At 37.4% G+C, this 15,915-nt stretch overlaps 1 protein-coding gene across 4 annotated transcripts in view; it reads left to right on the top strand.

Annotated features, from left to right (window-relative positions):
• Positions 1-15,915, top strand: part of NLN (neurolysin) — a 90,499-nt gene that overhangs the window by 52,254 nt on the left and 22,330 nt on the right. For 2 of the 4 annotated variants that reach the window (XM_033111168.1, XM_033111167.1), the window contains exons 6-9: positions 348-508; positions 4,726-4,861; positions 7,639-8,005; positions 14,430-14,631. In XM_033111168.1, the coding sequence (XP_032967059.1) occupies positions 348-508; positions 4,726-4,861; positions 7,639-8,005; positions 14,430-14,631 (866 nt within the window). The remainder of the gene's footprint in view (positions 1-347; positions 509-4,725; positions 4,862-7,638; positions 8,006-14,429; positions 14,632-15,915) is intronic. The other 2 variants (XM_033111170.1, XM_033111169.1) reach the window with 1 other exon arrangement.

A 15,915-nucleotide genomic window follows, 5' to 3' on the forward strand; every position in this document is an offset into this window, starting at 1 on the left:
TTGAAAATTTTTTTGCTTCACAAGGTCCCGTATAGTGTAATTAAACTAGTCTCTTCTTATTCTGTTCTGGGTCTTGCTTGGCTTACTTTTCTGCCTGTTCTTCATCCTAACGCCACCTGCACAAGGGCACTGAAGCCTATTTATAATTTGAATCACCATCTCCTAGGCCCCCTGTTCTCTAACACCACCCCATTCCAATAACATCAAAATGATATTGTAAGAATTTTCATTATTTTACTGGAATTTTACTTCGCAAAATTTCTGGAGTTCTTCAAGACACCACATCAACGCTAAATTAACCAATAATGAGTGGAAAATTTGATGTGTGAGAAAATGATTTTTTGCAGGTGCTCTTCCTGATGACTTCATTGAAAGTTTAGAAAAGACAGTCGATGACAAGTACAAAATTACCTTAAAATATCCACACTATTTTCCTGTCATGAAGAAATGTTGTATCCCTGAAACCAGAAGGAAGCTGGAAATGGCTTTTAATACAAGGTGTAAAGAGGTACTATAAATGTTTGCCTTTTTGTTGTTGTTTTTATGGAAGATTTTAAGAAAAGGGTTTGCTTTGTTTACCGATGTTGAAGTCAGCTCGGAGACTAATATTCCTGTTTGTGTGAGCATCATGCTTCCTAATTCCTCACACCTACAAGATTTAGCTTTTTGCTTGCTCATTGGCAACCTGCGTGGTATGGCCATAGGCTAAGCTACTCTAATAAAAGTAGTCTGGATTAAATAAACTAAAAGTTGTATTCTTCTGCCAAGTCAACAGTCCATTGCTGGTGGGCCATCTCTCTTTCCTCTGCAAGTGACTTTCAAGGGCATTTCAGTTGTCACCATTTCCCAGCCTGTTGGGAAGAGGGAAAATATAGAACAAAGCAAGTATGTAGGACGACCTGGAAATGACATACATCAACTCCATTCACATCCCATTGACCCAAATTCCATCATAGAGCCATATCTGACCACAGGGGAGGCTGGGAAATGTAGTCTTTATTTGACAGCCATTTGCTCAGCTGTCTATTCTATTCGTAAAAGGAAAAAAGGAAAAATTAGAAATGGATTCTAAAAATCAACTATCCAGCTGCCCCACAGTCTGTCTTTCTGGCTATCCAAGTAACCATGGGCACCTTGTTAACCACATGTCAAATCCATTCACCGTGTGTCAGATCCCAATCAGTTACTGCCTTGAGCTCCAGGACTAAGCTCTCTGAGTGATAACAAAGTCCTCCCCAGTTGTTGCTTCTCATGATCTACAAACGTATGAAAGGGAAGACAAGTTGTCTGGCCCTCTCACCCCCAACACACACACCCAGAGGTAGAATAGGAACAGAATAACCACACTAAAAATTCCTATTTGGAAAAAGAAAGAATGGGAAATGTAGCAAGCCCATACCGATTTTCAGAAACAGTTTGGCAGGAATTATGAGGATTCCACGCTGGGGAAGTTGCTTGGCTAGCCCATTGTACTTACTAGGTCTCCTTTCTGGCAGGAATTTCTTTAACAGTTGTACTCCATGGCCCCTGGTTTTGCCTGCAGGGAATTCTTTCCTGTCCATTACCCTCCATGACCATATCCAGGAAGCAGATTCCTGCTGATGTCAGTTTGAAGTCTGAGGGTTGCTTTAGGAATCAAATAATCATACGCTTTTGTAGGCCAGGCTTATGTCTTTGGTAATAAAATCCCATTAAAACCTTAGTAGGTTTCTTGTCTGTTTGCTTCCATCAGACTCATGTTAAAATAACTGTACGCAAAGATTCCTTTTGGTCATAGTTTTTAAACCTACGAAATCTTACATACTAGCTGGAGTCCACTTTGGGGCCCTCTGGAACAGTTAGCTTTAGGAGAAAGGCATCATTCTCAAATTTCTGCAGGTCAATAAGTCTGAGTGACAGCCCTTTCTCCTGATGTTAGGATCACAGGGCGATTGGCTTTTCCAGCCATCCGAAGCCCAGATTGCGGTCCATCCATAAGCAGAAACTCTCTTAGCAGAATTCTTTTCCTTCCATCTTTGCAACCTGATCAATTCTCACTTGAGTTCATCTCTCTCATGTAACCTTTCTAAAGCAACAAATGCCAACAAATATACACCAAACATTATTAGTTTTCCCAAAGAGTTCCCCTACAGCTAAGACTCGGTAGGTAACTGGCCTGCTGTCCTAGTTATGACAAGCAGCAGTTTTAACTGTTTTCCATGATACAGTGAGGATTACCAGCTTCCCAGCCTGCAGTGTCTGCATCCTCACTTTCCAATTCTTTATATTTTTCATTTTTGTCATAGCAGCGCCTTATTGCTAGTATCAATCTCTGTGGATATTAGGGTATAGGTTATGCAACTATACAAAAGGTACTGTACTAACCGAAACACAGTAACTCAAATAAGATAAAAATACCTCTTCAGAGAGGATAAATATCTGCCTGCCAGGTGTGGGAAGACTGGGGAATTATTGCTTAATGGTTACCAAGTTTCTGTTTGGGGTGTTGGAAAAGTTTTGGAAACAGATAGTGGTAATGGTTGTACAACAATGTGAATATAATTAGTGCCACTGAATTGTACACTTAAAAATAGTAAAAATGGTATATTTTATGGTATATATGTTTAACCACAATTTTTTTAAAAAGGTGAATGGTCTAGAGCTGGAGGTGAATGGTCCAGAGCTGGAGGACGGCTCTGCCATCCTTAGTTATGTGGCTGCCAGGGTCATTGTTGTCATCTTCAATACAGCTAGCAAGACAAGCATCTATAAAGAGATGACCCAGAAATTTCATCTCATCACCTCATTAACATTCCACTGTCCCATTGTGTATCCTCTAGCCACAACTAGATTCAAGGAAGTCTGGGAAAAGTAGTCAGGTGACCATGTGTCCAGCAGAAACTCAGAGAATTGTAGTAGTAGAAGAAAGAATAGGGGAATAGATATTGGGAGAAAATTGGCAGTCTGGAGAGAAGGTCTAGGGAAACTGAGAAAGATAAACGACAAACTCAACTCTCCAATTTTAGACCTTGGAGAATTATACTAAGTGTTTTCTCTTATCCATGTTTCCATTCTAATTTTAAAGTAATAATAATTATAACAGATAATTACATAGTGTTTGCTCTTATACCAAGCACTTTTCTGTGCTCTTTACGTATATTTTCATTTGAATCACCCTATGACTTAGCTACTTTTATTATCCTTATCTTACAGATGAGAAAACTAAGGCTTAGAAAGGTTAAGGGACTTGCCAACCGTCAGACAACTGGTAAATGGTGGAGACAAATTTTGAACCCAGGTAGTCTGACTTCGGTGTGTGATGTTCCTTAGAAACAGGTCTATAAATAATTTGCTGATTTAATCATTGGGAGAAGTTTTTCTTTGACATTTTTTATTTTTATTTTTTTCCATTTTTTTCTTGGGGAATATTAGGGAACAATGTGTTTCTCCAGGGCCCATCAGCTCCAAGTTGTTGTCCTTCCATCTAGTTGTGGAGGGCGCAGTTCATCTCCAAGACCAGTCGCCGTTTTCAATCTTCAGTTGCAGGGGGCACAGCCCACCATCCCATGCAGGAATTGAACCAGCAACCTTGTTGTTGAGAGTTTGCACTCTAACCACCTGAGCCATCTGGCTGCCCCTCTGGAAGCTCAGCGACAGCTCATTGTCTTCAATCTAGTGGAGGGCACAGCTCACTGGCCCATGTGGGAATTGAACTGGCAACCCTGTTGTTTAGAGCTCATGCTCTAACCAACTGAGCCATCCGGTTGCCCTTGACATTTATTTACCTTTCCTTTCATTGTTTAAAAAACAATAAAGCAATATCATTATTTGCATTTTGAATACAAATAAAATACAGAAAAATGTTTGTAATAATTTAAGAAAACTCCCTGAAACATTTTTAAGTGTAGAGTTTTGTGGCATTAAGCATATTCACGTTGTTGTACAAACATTACCACCATGCGTCTCCAGGCGTTTTCATCTTTCCCAACTGAAACTCCATACCCATGAAATACTAACTCAGCATTCTCCCATTTTGTTTATCCATTGGTGAATATTTGGGTTGCTTCCACCATCTGGCTGTTATTAACATAATGTTGCAGTGAACACGAATGTACAAATATCTGTTTGAGTCCTTGCTGCTTCTTTTTTGGGATATGTATCCAGAAGTGGAATTGCTGGATCGTTTGGTAATTCTCTGTTTAACTTTTTTTTTTTTTTTTTAAGGACTGTTTCCACAGCAGCTGCAACAATTTACATTCCCATTCGCAATGCACAAAGATTTCAAATTCTCCACATCCTCGTCAACACTTATTATTTTCTGGGTTTTTCTGAAGTGGCAAATTTTGTGTTATGAATATGTTACCACAAAATAAATTAATTAAAAGAAGTAGAATATGTTACCACAATGTAAAAAATATTTAGGTATCAATATTTGATGTAGTCCTGTCAATGAAACTAAATGTGGAATCACTATAGTCTTTAAGAATACGTTTTTACTCTAAGCTTACAGTACCTAAAATTTTATTAAGACCTCATACCTATCTCCTGAGGTTTAAAAAGTCAGTTATTTCAGAAATACAATTGGATCATGAATCAAAAAATAATAATTCTGTAGCATTGAAATAATTTACTAGAAGTTGAGATGGTCTAAAAATATTTGACATCTCACCAACCTAAAAATACATGTAGTAACTATTTTAAAGCTTTGGAGCTAACTAATTTTTATTTTTTGTTGTTTATTACTAGGAAAACACCAAGATTCTGCAACAGCTACTCCCACTTCGAGCCAAAGTGGCCAAACTACTCGGCTATAGCACACATGCTGACTTTGTCCTTGAAATGAACACTGCGAAGAGTACAAGCCATGTGACAGCTTTTCTAGGTTAGGCTCTTCTTTTTTTAGTCACTTGTATATTTCCATTTCTTTTTTTCTATGACTGTTTTGCTGCATGGTACCAACTTGACAGAGGGTCTCCGAACCTAATATGCTTTTGAGGACATCCTGTTTTTCATTCATTTAAGAGAAAGTTATTGATCACTTACTCTGTGTCAGGTAATGTGCTTGGTTCTAAGGTTTGATCATTGTTTATATTACTATTATAGTAATAGTAGTTGCTTCATTCTATCTTGTATCTTTGGGGTTTTTATACTAATGCCTAACAAGACATCTAGGGTCCTAACAGACAGTATTATATTAGCCCACTGCCAATAAGTAATTGGTAATTATAGCATGGCTACTTATGAATTCATATGAAATAAACTGACAAATATGACATAAATGAAAATAAAATATATAAACAAAAAAATAAACATTTTATATTCCAGAAGCCACTTATTATATACAAAACTAATATAAAATAATATACGTGAAAACTGTTATCTGATAACTATATTCACATTCATTTAAAAGCACTTTTTCACTAATCTGTTTAAAATCAAGTTTCTTATGTCTGTGACATTTAGTCATTGGTTCTCTATCACTCTTCCCCATCCCTATCTCAGTCTAGGTATCACTATTCCAATAGTCACTCTGTTTTTCTCTTTCATCTTAGTGAAAATGGTTGACTAATGTAGCCATGGTAAAGATACTGATTTTCATTGTAATTGTCTCTAATCAGAGTTTACTGAAGTATGATTTTTTTTAACTTTCCTCATTGACCCTTTTCAAACTTGATTCGCCTTTAACAACCAGTCAAAGTTTGTAGCCTATTACTTTGGTGTCTTTTTATTAGCTTAATTAAGTTGCGTATGATTAATAATGGGTTAAAATCAGCCTTCAGCCCAAGATTTACTCCCACTATGTCCTTAATGGCCATACCTTGAATTATTAATATATACAAGGTCTGAGAGTTAAGTTCATGAACTTGTTGCAACAATGTTGCTAACCTTTTTTGATATCATAGGAATTATTCATTATGAATTTGTACAAACTGGACAGTTAACCAAGTTTACTATTTGGAAGTGCTGAAAAGGCTATGTGAAAAAGTTAGACGACCTGAACTTTTCTCCAACAATTCATGGCTCTTGCATAACAACAATGCACCAGCTCACACAGCACTGTCTGTGAGGGAGTTTTTAGCCAGTAAACAAATAACTGTATTGGAACACCCTCCCTACTCACCTCATCTGGCCCCCAGTGACTTGTTTTTTTATCCGAAGATAAAGGAAATATTGAAAGGAAGACATTTTGATGACATTCAGGACATCAAGGGTAATGTAATGATAGCTCTGATGGCCATTCTAGAAAAAGAGTTCCCAAATTGCTTTGCAGGGTGGACTAGTCTCTGAAGTCAGTGCATAGATTTCCAAGGGGAATACTTTGAAGGTGACCAGAGTGATATTCAGCAATGAGGTATGTAGCACTTTTTCCAGGATGAGTTTGCGAAATTAATTGTCCAACCTCATATGCTGGCATCAGATATGACATGTAGCAGGTGTTCCATAAATGGTAGCTATTTGTTATTATATCATTCATTCATTCATTCATTCATGAGACATTTATGAAATAACTACTCTCCGTATTAGGCAGTGCACTAAATGGTAAGACCATGGAAAGAAATAAGATGAGGTCCTTTCCTTATTGAATTTTCCACTGAGTGGTAACAACAGATTTGAACAGGTAATTGCCATCTATTCTAATGCATGTTATAGAAGAGAATGGCTCAGGGAGTTAACAGATTTGGGGAGAATGTTTTCTTCAATGGTGACAGCATCTACTGAAATTTTTCCTTAATAACGACTTGATTAAGTTAATTTTTTAAAGTAGTTTTCCCTCTAATTCAAAATGGTCGTGTTCCCGTCTGAGTTGTCCTCTTGCTGCTGTATTCACTCATTCACTTATTCACTTATTTTCTGACAGGCTTAATCAGAATATCTCTTCGTATCTCCTGTGAGTTTCCTCCTTTCTCTTCGCAGCACACCTCAGACTATTACCTTCACCCCACACATTGGGGCTGCCTCCCTAACTGCCATGTCCGTTACAGAGCCAAACACGTTTGTCTTACATAGGAACAAATTGTGAAGAATAAATAAATAATAAGAGCATATTTATTTCACCAAATACAGTGAAATAGTCAAATTAATTAAACACAGTATATAAATCGTGGTATCCATCTAAACTGTGGAATTGCTGTGTCAAAATAGATTTTCTTTATAGGAATGGGGTAGTGATAACTAAACCCATGGCCATCAAAGGCACTGAGCAAGTTTTAGTAGTACTGATCACAGGTCGCATTTGGTTTATTTTCCCTGCCTTCCTGGGGAGCCTCACCTCATTGAAGAATAATCATGCACATGGGTTTAGTTTCACTAGTGCTTTGTTCCCTGAATTAATAACACTCCTGAGTCAGAGTTCTCTGAGATAAACTTCAGCTTTGTTGATGCTGTGAGGAAGTGGCCTGGTTTGGGTGGTGCTAAAAGGAAAAGGAGCGAGGAGCCATAAAATAAATTATCTTGAAGAGAACAGCAGTGCTGTCATAATGGAACCTGCTTTCCCTTCCCCCCTCTGTCCCTCCCTCCCTGCTTCTCTCCCTCTCTTTCAGTTTATCTGTATCAAGTGCTGCACAGAAGAAAGCGCCATGCCAAACACAAGTGGTATGTGGGAACATGCTTGCCCCCAAGAGCAACAGATCATTGAGATTTTTCCCACTTCCCTTACAGATGATCTAAGCCAGAAATTAAAACCCTTGGGTGAGGCAGAACGAGAGTTCATTTTGAATTTGAAGAAAAAGGAATGTGAAGAGAGGGGTTTTGAATATGATGGGAAAATCAATGCCTGGGATCTGCATTACTACATGACTCAGACAGAAGAACTCAAGTACTCCATAGACCAAGACATCCTCAAGGAATACTTCCCAATCGAAGAGGTCACCCAAGGCCTGCTGAACATCTACCAGGAGTTGTTGGGACTTGCATTTGAGCAAGTGACAGATGCTCATGTGTGGAATAAAAGTGTTACGCTTTACACTGTGAAGGACAAAGCCACAGGAGAAGTTTTGGGACAGTTCTACTTGGACCTCTATCCAAGGTACTGACGATCACATTGTTTGTCGGGACTTGAGGGATTTGACTCCTACCCAGACTCACGCTCTTGTCTTCCATCGTTCTCTTCCCTGGTGCTTAGTAAAGGTATTAAAGATGTGGGCTCGGAAGCCAGAATGTCTGGCTCCATCACTTACTAGGCCGGTTCTTCATGTTTCTGTGCCTCAGTTTCTTTATAGGCCTATAAAATGGGAATGCTAATCCTACCTGCTTTGTAGGGTTGTTGTCAGGATAAATGGCTAATTACATGCAAAGCATTAATCAGAGACTACCCAGCATATGGCAAGTGCTTAATGTTAGCAGCTACCATCATCATCATCACCATCTAGTTTGTGTACTGCATTTACTTCATTTAAAATTGACCCCCAAAATGTTTGTTGTTCAGGTGCTGTGTCTGCCAGTATTCTGAAATCTATAGCCACTACCCCTGAGTCTTACATAGTAGGAACAGCAAAATCTTTGCACTCAGTCAATCTTGAATTGGAATGTTTGAGTGACATAACCTCTTTGAGACTCTGTTTTCTCATCTGTAATATGGGACTGATGATCCCTTTGCAGGATTGTTTTGTGCATTAAACTATATATGCAAATTACCAGGCTAGGTATTCAGTTAATGGTAAGAATTAAAAATATTATTATATGTGTAGCATGTGGTAACTTGGGACTCCACAGTGTTTCATCAGACAGGAAAGGATCACTTTCTCTCTAGCCTGCTTTCTAAAACAAAGCCAGTGTGTTACAGTTACTAATCCATTTTACTATAAATATGCCAAAGGATATCATGGTATTTATCTAGTTCAGTAGCAATAACAAGTTTGAAATTCAGACTTTGGGTGCATTCAGGTAGCTGATTGCAAAAAGGCTGGAAAACTGTTGTTCAGACAGCGGGCAGAGATATCTTATCCCAATGCTTTATGGACTTTCTTGCACTTCTGAGATGAGCTAAAAATAAACCCATGTCAAATGTAGATGGGTCTATTTTTAATTGAAAAGTGTCAGCATACAGTTTTAAGCGAAGAACTCTTTCAGGGGTTAATCCTTCAACATTGGAGCTTCTTATAACTGTCTCCATATTCTCTTCCCGTGTCAAAGATAGTTCTTGCCACCCCATCCTGCTCTCTCTCTGCCAAGAGATAATTGGTTTCTCTGAGATCTGTCCGTTGCTACCAGCAGTCTGGTATGGGGACCAGAGGACGATTTTTTGTGAGAGTGGTGAAAAGTGACCTACTTAATATTCACTTCCTGTCACCTTACATGCTTGCTTCCTAAAGGATTAAGTTGGGTTTTGGGGGTTTGTTTGTTTGTTTGTTTTTGTCTAATTAACTCAAAAAAAGAATACATGGAATAGATTCAGGAACAGACCATTTTTTAAATCACATTTCAATTTTCATTAATCAAGTACTAAGATTCTCAAACAAAACAAAAACACTCTGAGGGTTCCACCATAAGATTGCCAGCTAAGGACATTATTTAAAATCACCAGCATTTTATTTTAAAAAATGTAAAAAAAGTATAATCTCAGAATAAGGAATCCTTTGAAGTTAAATAAATCAAGTTTATTTTTTTTAAAAGAAAGGTAAAAACCCCTCAATGTCACTGATTTTTTTTTAATTGGTAGAAAGTCTTAGATTTTAAGCGATTCTTAGATTTTTTTTTTTAATTCTCCAAATATTTTTGGAAGAAAACTCAACTGTTGTTTCTCCAACACAGTAGCACCCATATTACTCTCAAATCAAGAATAGTTTTGTTGCCTTTCATAATATACCAAGAGGTATAAAATGTAACAGGTTAAACGCCTCCCAGATTAGTTTAGTTTTCCTAGGTTAAAAATAAGATTTGTAGATCTGTTTACTTGTTCACACATTTCCAACTAACTACATGAAATCATTCCAGAAACAGTGATGGGCCCATTGAACAACCCAAGGTTGGGCTGCCTGAAATTTTTATTAAATTGAGTGCATGGTGTAGGGGTACATATCCTTTCCTCTGTCTACCTTCCCTTTCAACGTCCCTGCTTGCTCCTAGCTCAGCCTTGGCATGGTTCTGGTTTGTTTGTTTGTTTGTTTGTTTGTTTGTTTAAAAATAGATTTTATTTCTTAGAGCAGGTTCACAGCAAAATTGAGCATAAAGTATAGAGATTTCCCATATATCCTGGACCCACACATGCATAGCTTCCCCAATTGTCAACATCCTCTACCAAAGTGGTACATTTGTTACAATTGATAACCTACACTGATACATTATTATTACCAAAAGTTCATGGTTTACATACGGTTCATTCTTGATATTGTACTTTCTGTGAGTTTGGACAAATTATAACGATACGTATCTAGCATTATAGTATTATGCAGAGTAGTTTCACTGCCCTAAAAATCATCTGTGGTCTACCTCCCTCTCTCCCCACCCCACCCCCACCCCCAATCCCTGGAAACTACTGATCTTTTTACTTTGTCCATAGTTTCACCTTTTCTGGAAAGTCAGATAGTTGTAATCATACAGTGTCTAGACTTTTTAGATTGGCTTCTTTCACTTAGTAATATGCAGGTTAGGTTCCTCCGTGTCTTTTTATGGCTTGATAGCTGGTGTCTTTTAGCACTGAATAAATTCCATTTCCTGGATGTACCACAGTTTATTCCATTCATCTACTGTAGGACATCTTGCTTACTTCCAAGTTTTCACAATTATGAATAAAACTGCTCTAAACATCTGTGTGCAGATTGTTGTTCGGACATAAATTTCCAACTCCTCTGGGTAAATACCGAGGAGCACACTTCTTGGTTCTTATGGTGAGAGTATGTTTAATTTTGTAAGAAACCGCCAAACTGTCTTCCAGAGTGGCTGTACCATTTTACATTCCTACTAGCAGTAAATGAAAGTTCCTATTCCTCCACAACCTCACCAGTATTTGGTGTTGTCAGTGTTGTATTAGTATGGAGTGGTATCACATTGTATTTTAATTTGCATGTTCCTCAGGATATATGATGATATTTGAACATCTTTTCATATACTTATTTTTTTCAATTGAGTTGTTTTCTTATTGTGGAGTTTTAAGAGTTCTTTGTATATTTTATTTATCTGATACATCTTTTGCAAATATTTTCTCCCAGTCTGTGACTTGTCTTCTCTTTTTCTTGAGAGTGTCTGTTTCAGAGCAGAAATTTTTCATTTTAATTAAGTTCAGCTTTTGAGTCTTTCATGAATCATCCCTTCAGTGTTGCATCTAAAAAATCATCACAAAACCATTTAGATTTACTAACAATTGTCACCCCAAAAATTTAGAAGAAAAAAAAAACATTTAGATTTAGAAAGTCATTTAGATTTGCTCATACACACACACACACACACACACACACACATATGTATATGTACATATATATGAAATTTTATAGTACTGTATTTTACATATAGGTCATTTTGAGTTAATTTTCGTGAAGGATATAAAAAGTCTGTGTCTAGACACATTGTTTTAATTTTTAATTTTTTTTTTTGCATGCATGCAGATATCTAGTTGTTCCAGCACCATTTGTTTAAAAAACTATCTGTGTTTCTTTGTATTGCCTTTGCTCCTTTGTAAAAGAGCAGTTGACTATGTGGATCTGTTTCTGGGATCTCTATTCTGCTCTGTTGATCTATTGTCTAGTCTTTTGCTAATACCACACTGTCTTGATTACTGTAGCTTTATAGTTAGTCTCAAAGTCTGGTAGTGTCAATTCTCTGCTTTTGTTTTTTTCCTTCAATATTGAGTTGTCTGTTTTTAGTCTTTTGCTCCTTCTGAGAAACTTCGGGTTCAATTTGTCACTATCTACAAAATAACATGCTGGGATTTTGATTGGGACCGCACTGAATTTACAGATGAAGTTGGGAAGAACTGACATGTTGCTAATATTGAATCTTCCTATCTATGGACATGAAATATGCATTTATTCTTTGATGTCATTCATCAGAGTTTTGTAGTTTTCCTCACATAGATCTTGTACATATTTTGTTAGATTTATATCTAAGTGTTTCATTTTGGGGGGGTGCTAGTGTAAATGGTAATGTGTTCTTAATTTCCAATTCCACTTGTTCATTGCCAGTATATAGGAAAGTGATTGACTTTTGTATGTTAACCATACATCCTGCAGCATTGCTGTAGTCACTTATCAGTTTGTGGAATTTTTTGTTGATTCTTTTGGATTTTCTACAGACAGTCATGTCATCTGCAAACAAGGACAGTTTCGCTTCTTGCTTCCCAATCTGTATACCTTTTATTTTATTTTCTTGTGTTACTAGCTAGAACTTCCAATATGATTTTGAAAATGAGTTGTGACAGGTGACATCCTCTAGAACCTTTAACAATTAACAATTTTAATTACTTGAAATCCTTTGCCTGATATCTCCAGCAGCTTTGTCATGTCTGAGTCTGTTTTCTTGTGTTTTTTTGCCTCTTGACATCTCTGTGTGCCTCACAATTTTTTTTTTTTTTTGGAAGCCAGACGTCTTATATTAGACAGTAAAGATTGAGGTAAATAGTTTTAAAACCTGAAAATGGGCACATAATTACTTCTTGTAAGCCTTTGATGTGTGTTTGATTCAATCTGTTTAGTAGTTGAGTTGGGTTTGAGATTTGTTGTTGCTATGATTAAGTTCAATGCACCTAAAGCTTCACATTCCTATAGCTCGTGTTTAGGATGGAAGCTGGTTTGCCTGAGTTTTTCTCAGTGTTTGTTCCACCGTCAGTTTTAGGTCTTTCCTTTGTGCTGTGCTTCAGAGCAGGTCTCTTTTCATGCTCTTGCTCCTCTCTCAACAGTAGACGATTATTTGTTACTAGATGCTGACTACCCTGGTTTGGAAGAGGGAATTCTCGTTGCTCTGATGAAGCGTCACTCTTAGATAAGGTTTGGGTCATAGGATTCAGTGATCCTACCCGACCCTCAGAGGTAGGTCTGGGCCCACAGTATATTTTTGCTCTCCCTTCAGGTGTAGTGGGTTTTTTTCTGTTTCCTTCCCCCAGTGGTAGCAGGTCTTCACCAGTGCTCTTACGGGCAACAGAGTTTGTTGCCCTTCCTCCAGAAGTTTAAGACTTTGGTTCCATGGAAGAGAAGGTGAAAGGGTCTAGGCAATGCTTTATGTCTTTAGGACAGCAGTTGCCCCTTCTCCCAGGCCTGGTCAGGACTGATGCTTCCTGAGGGCGCTCATCCTTCCCCAGTCTTTTTGCCGCACCCAGTGAGATCTCAGAGAAGGCCTTGTAAAAGGATGCAGAATTTCCCTATCTACAGTTCCTGGCGGTTCCTGATTTTTTCCACCATTAGCCTTTAGCAGTTTGTTAAAAGTTTTTCTTAGTAGTGTCTGCAGTATCCGCCTCAGGTAAATAAAATCATTTTTTAAAAATACTTGCTTTTTTCTTTCCTCTGCCTCCTTGGAGACACCTGTCTTAGACTATAGATTAATTGATTGCCCTTCAACTTCTGCTTTCTGATGCATTCAGGAGAAGTTGTGATTTGCAGATTGTCCTGCGTGTTATTGTTGTAAGGATAGGAGCAATGCCCTTTCTAGCTTTATACATCATAATAGATACCTGGAAAAAGACTAGGGAGTTTTGTTTGTATGTTTGTTTGTTTTTTAACTTGAATAGCATCAGCAGGAAAAAACCCAAGAGTAATAAGAGTCACCAAGAAAGATAAGACAGAAATATACATACAAACCAAACTGAAAAATCCACTTCAAACCTGGAAGTACTGTTAGAGACTCCTAGCAAAAAGAAAGAAGGAAACCTACTCCTAGAATAAAGTCTAATGGCCCATAGCTTTTGGAGAGACCATCGCGATACCACATTGTCCAAAGTAGACAACTTTATAGTATAATTTATGCTTTTCCCCAGGCTAACTAAAAGCATTCTGTTTCCAAAAGGCTTGTGTAGTTTATCAAAGGAGCTCATTTAATTGTGAATACTGATTCCTTCCTTCTTGAATAAAAGGAACAAACTTATATAGAATTTAGTTTTCATCAATTCTATTTTTAAGGCATAAGTACCTGGTGACTCAAATTGTATCTTTCATCTCAGATTTGTTTCAACACTAGTTAGTGTTCAGTGATACCATCTTTGAAGAAGAAAACCAGGAACTCATTAATATAAAGTTGGGTGTGCAGCTGTATACAAGGTGTGGCCTATATTCTTAATCCCGTCATTAAAATTTTTCAACAAAAGAAACTTTGGAGATGTAACTCATGTGAAGTGATAGTCAGATATTTGTTTTAGTTTTTCCATTTTAACAAAATGTTGACCTAGGTTCTAAAAGGGGAATTAAATGTTTCAAAGCATCTTCTATCAAACATGTAGCAAATATGACCTAATTACTGAGAGAGACCCGGGCAATGTTGTTGCTGCGGAAGGATGTTCACATCTCACAAATTCCGCTTCTGGTTCCTAGGGAAGGGAAATACAACCATGCAGCCTGCTTTGGCCTCCAGCCTGGCTGCCTCCTCCCCGACGGGAGCCGCATGATGTCTGTGGCTGCCCTTGTGGTGAACTTCTCACAGCCTCTAGCAGATCGTCCCTCTCTCCTGAGGCACGATGAGGTGAGGACTTACTTCCATGAATTTGGTCATGTCATGCATCAGATTTGTGCACAGGTGAGTGATTTGGGGTGGTAAACCTGCCAATTGCTTTTCCAGATTTTTTCCCCCCACTGTGGTCAGGTTTCTCTTCTTAACATGTTTTTTCAGAAACTGAACGTGTTCAAGAATTTCATAAGCCTTCTGCAAAAGCACAAAATTTTTCTTGTGTCCTCTTTCACAACATATTTTTTTACTCAGAGGTTAATCCACTGATGAAAGAGCTTCGTTAAATACCACCCTGTGGAAAAGGAAGCAGACTATCATTAAGGAAGGGTTACAAATACTCTGCTTTTTTTTCTTTTATTTCTTTTCCATGGCAATTTGGTATAAGCTTCACAGATAAACTGTGCTGTAATCTCTCTCTTCTGCTTGTTAATGCTTTTAGTTGAATGATTTTCAACTATCTCAGACTCCTTACTTCTTTCTTAATAATAAATATTTTATAATACCTTTCTTTACTAGCCTCAAATTAAAATCATAGATAATATAACCATGGAGAAAATTTGCCAGGGAGAAGGTGTGTGTGTGTGCGTGTGTGTGTGCGTGTAATGGATTGCAACTGATTTTTCTTTATTTCTGAAAATGAAAAGTACATTTATTCTCAACTTTGAAACACAGTCTAGTAAAATAGACCCAAACTATTCTAGGATAAACCATATGAACTTGCTAAAATTTAATTGTTATTGACATATGAAAACATCTAGCTCTGTAGTTCAACCTAACGTTTATTAAAAAACTGATAAATATAGGGAAAATTTTTCAAATCTGAAATCTCTGTGCATCTCTAAAGATAAAGTTTAAAAAAAATAACTTTGTATTAGCATAATCTTAGGTTTACAGAAAAGTTACAAAGTAGTGCAAAAATTGCCCATGTACCTCTTATCCCTGTTCCCCTACTGTTAGCATCTTACTGTAGTACATTTGTCACAATCGAGTAGCCACAATTGGTACAGTACTGCTAACTAAACTCTACACTTTATTTGTATTTTGCTAGTTTTTCCCAAACAGCCTTTCTCTAGAGAATTTTTTTTTAATTGATGTAATGTCCTCACTGAACATAAAAGAAAGAAATTTTTTACGGTTTTCAAATGGTGATGCTTTGGCATGACTATGTAGTAAGACATAATGAAGTATTCATGGATTTGTACCATATGTGAATTGCCCTGGATCCAGCAGCAAAACACTACAGACTAATGTAAGTGGTTTGTGTTCTTACTCAAGTCCAAGAATGGTATTGCCATTTTCTTAATTCATGTTGCTAAAACAGAATACCGTAGACTGGGTGGCTGATAAATAACA

This window comes from Rhinolophus ferrumequinum, chromosome 7, assembly GCF_004115265.2.
Source record: "Rhinolophus ferrumequinum isolate MPI-CBG mRhiFer1 chromosome 7, mRhiFer1_v1.p, whole genome shotgun sequence".
Classification (NCBI taxonomy): Eukaryota; Metazoa; Chordata; class Mammalia; order Chiroptera; family Rhinolophidae; genus Rhinolophus; species Rhinolophus ferrumequinum.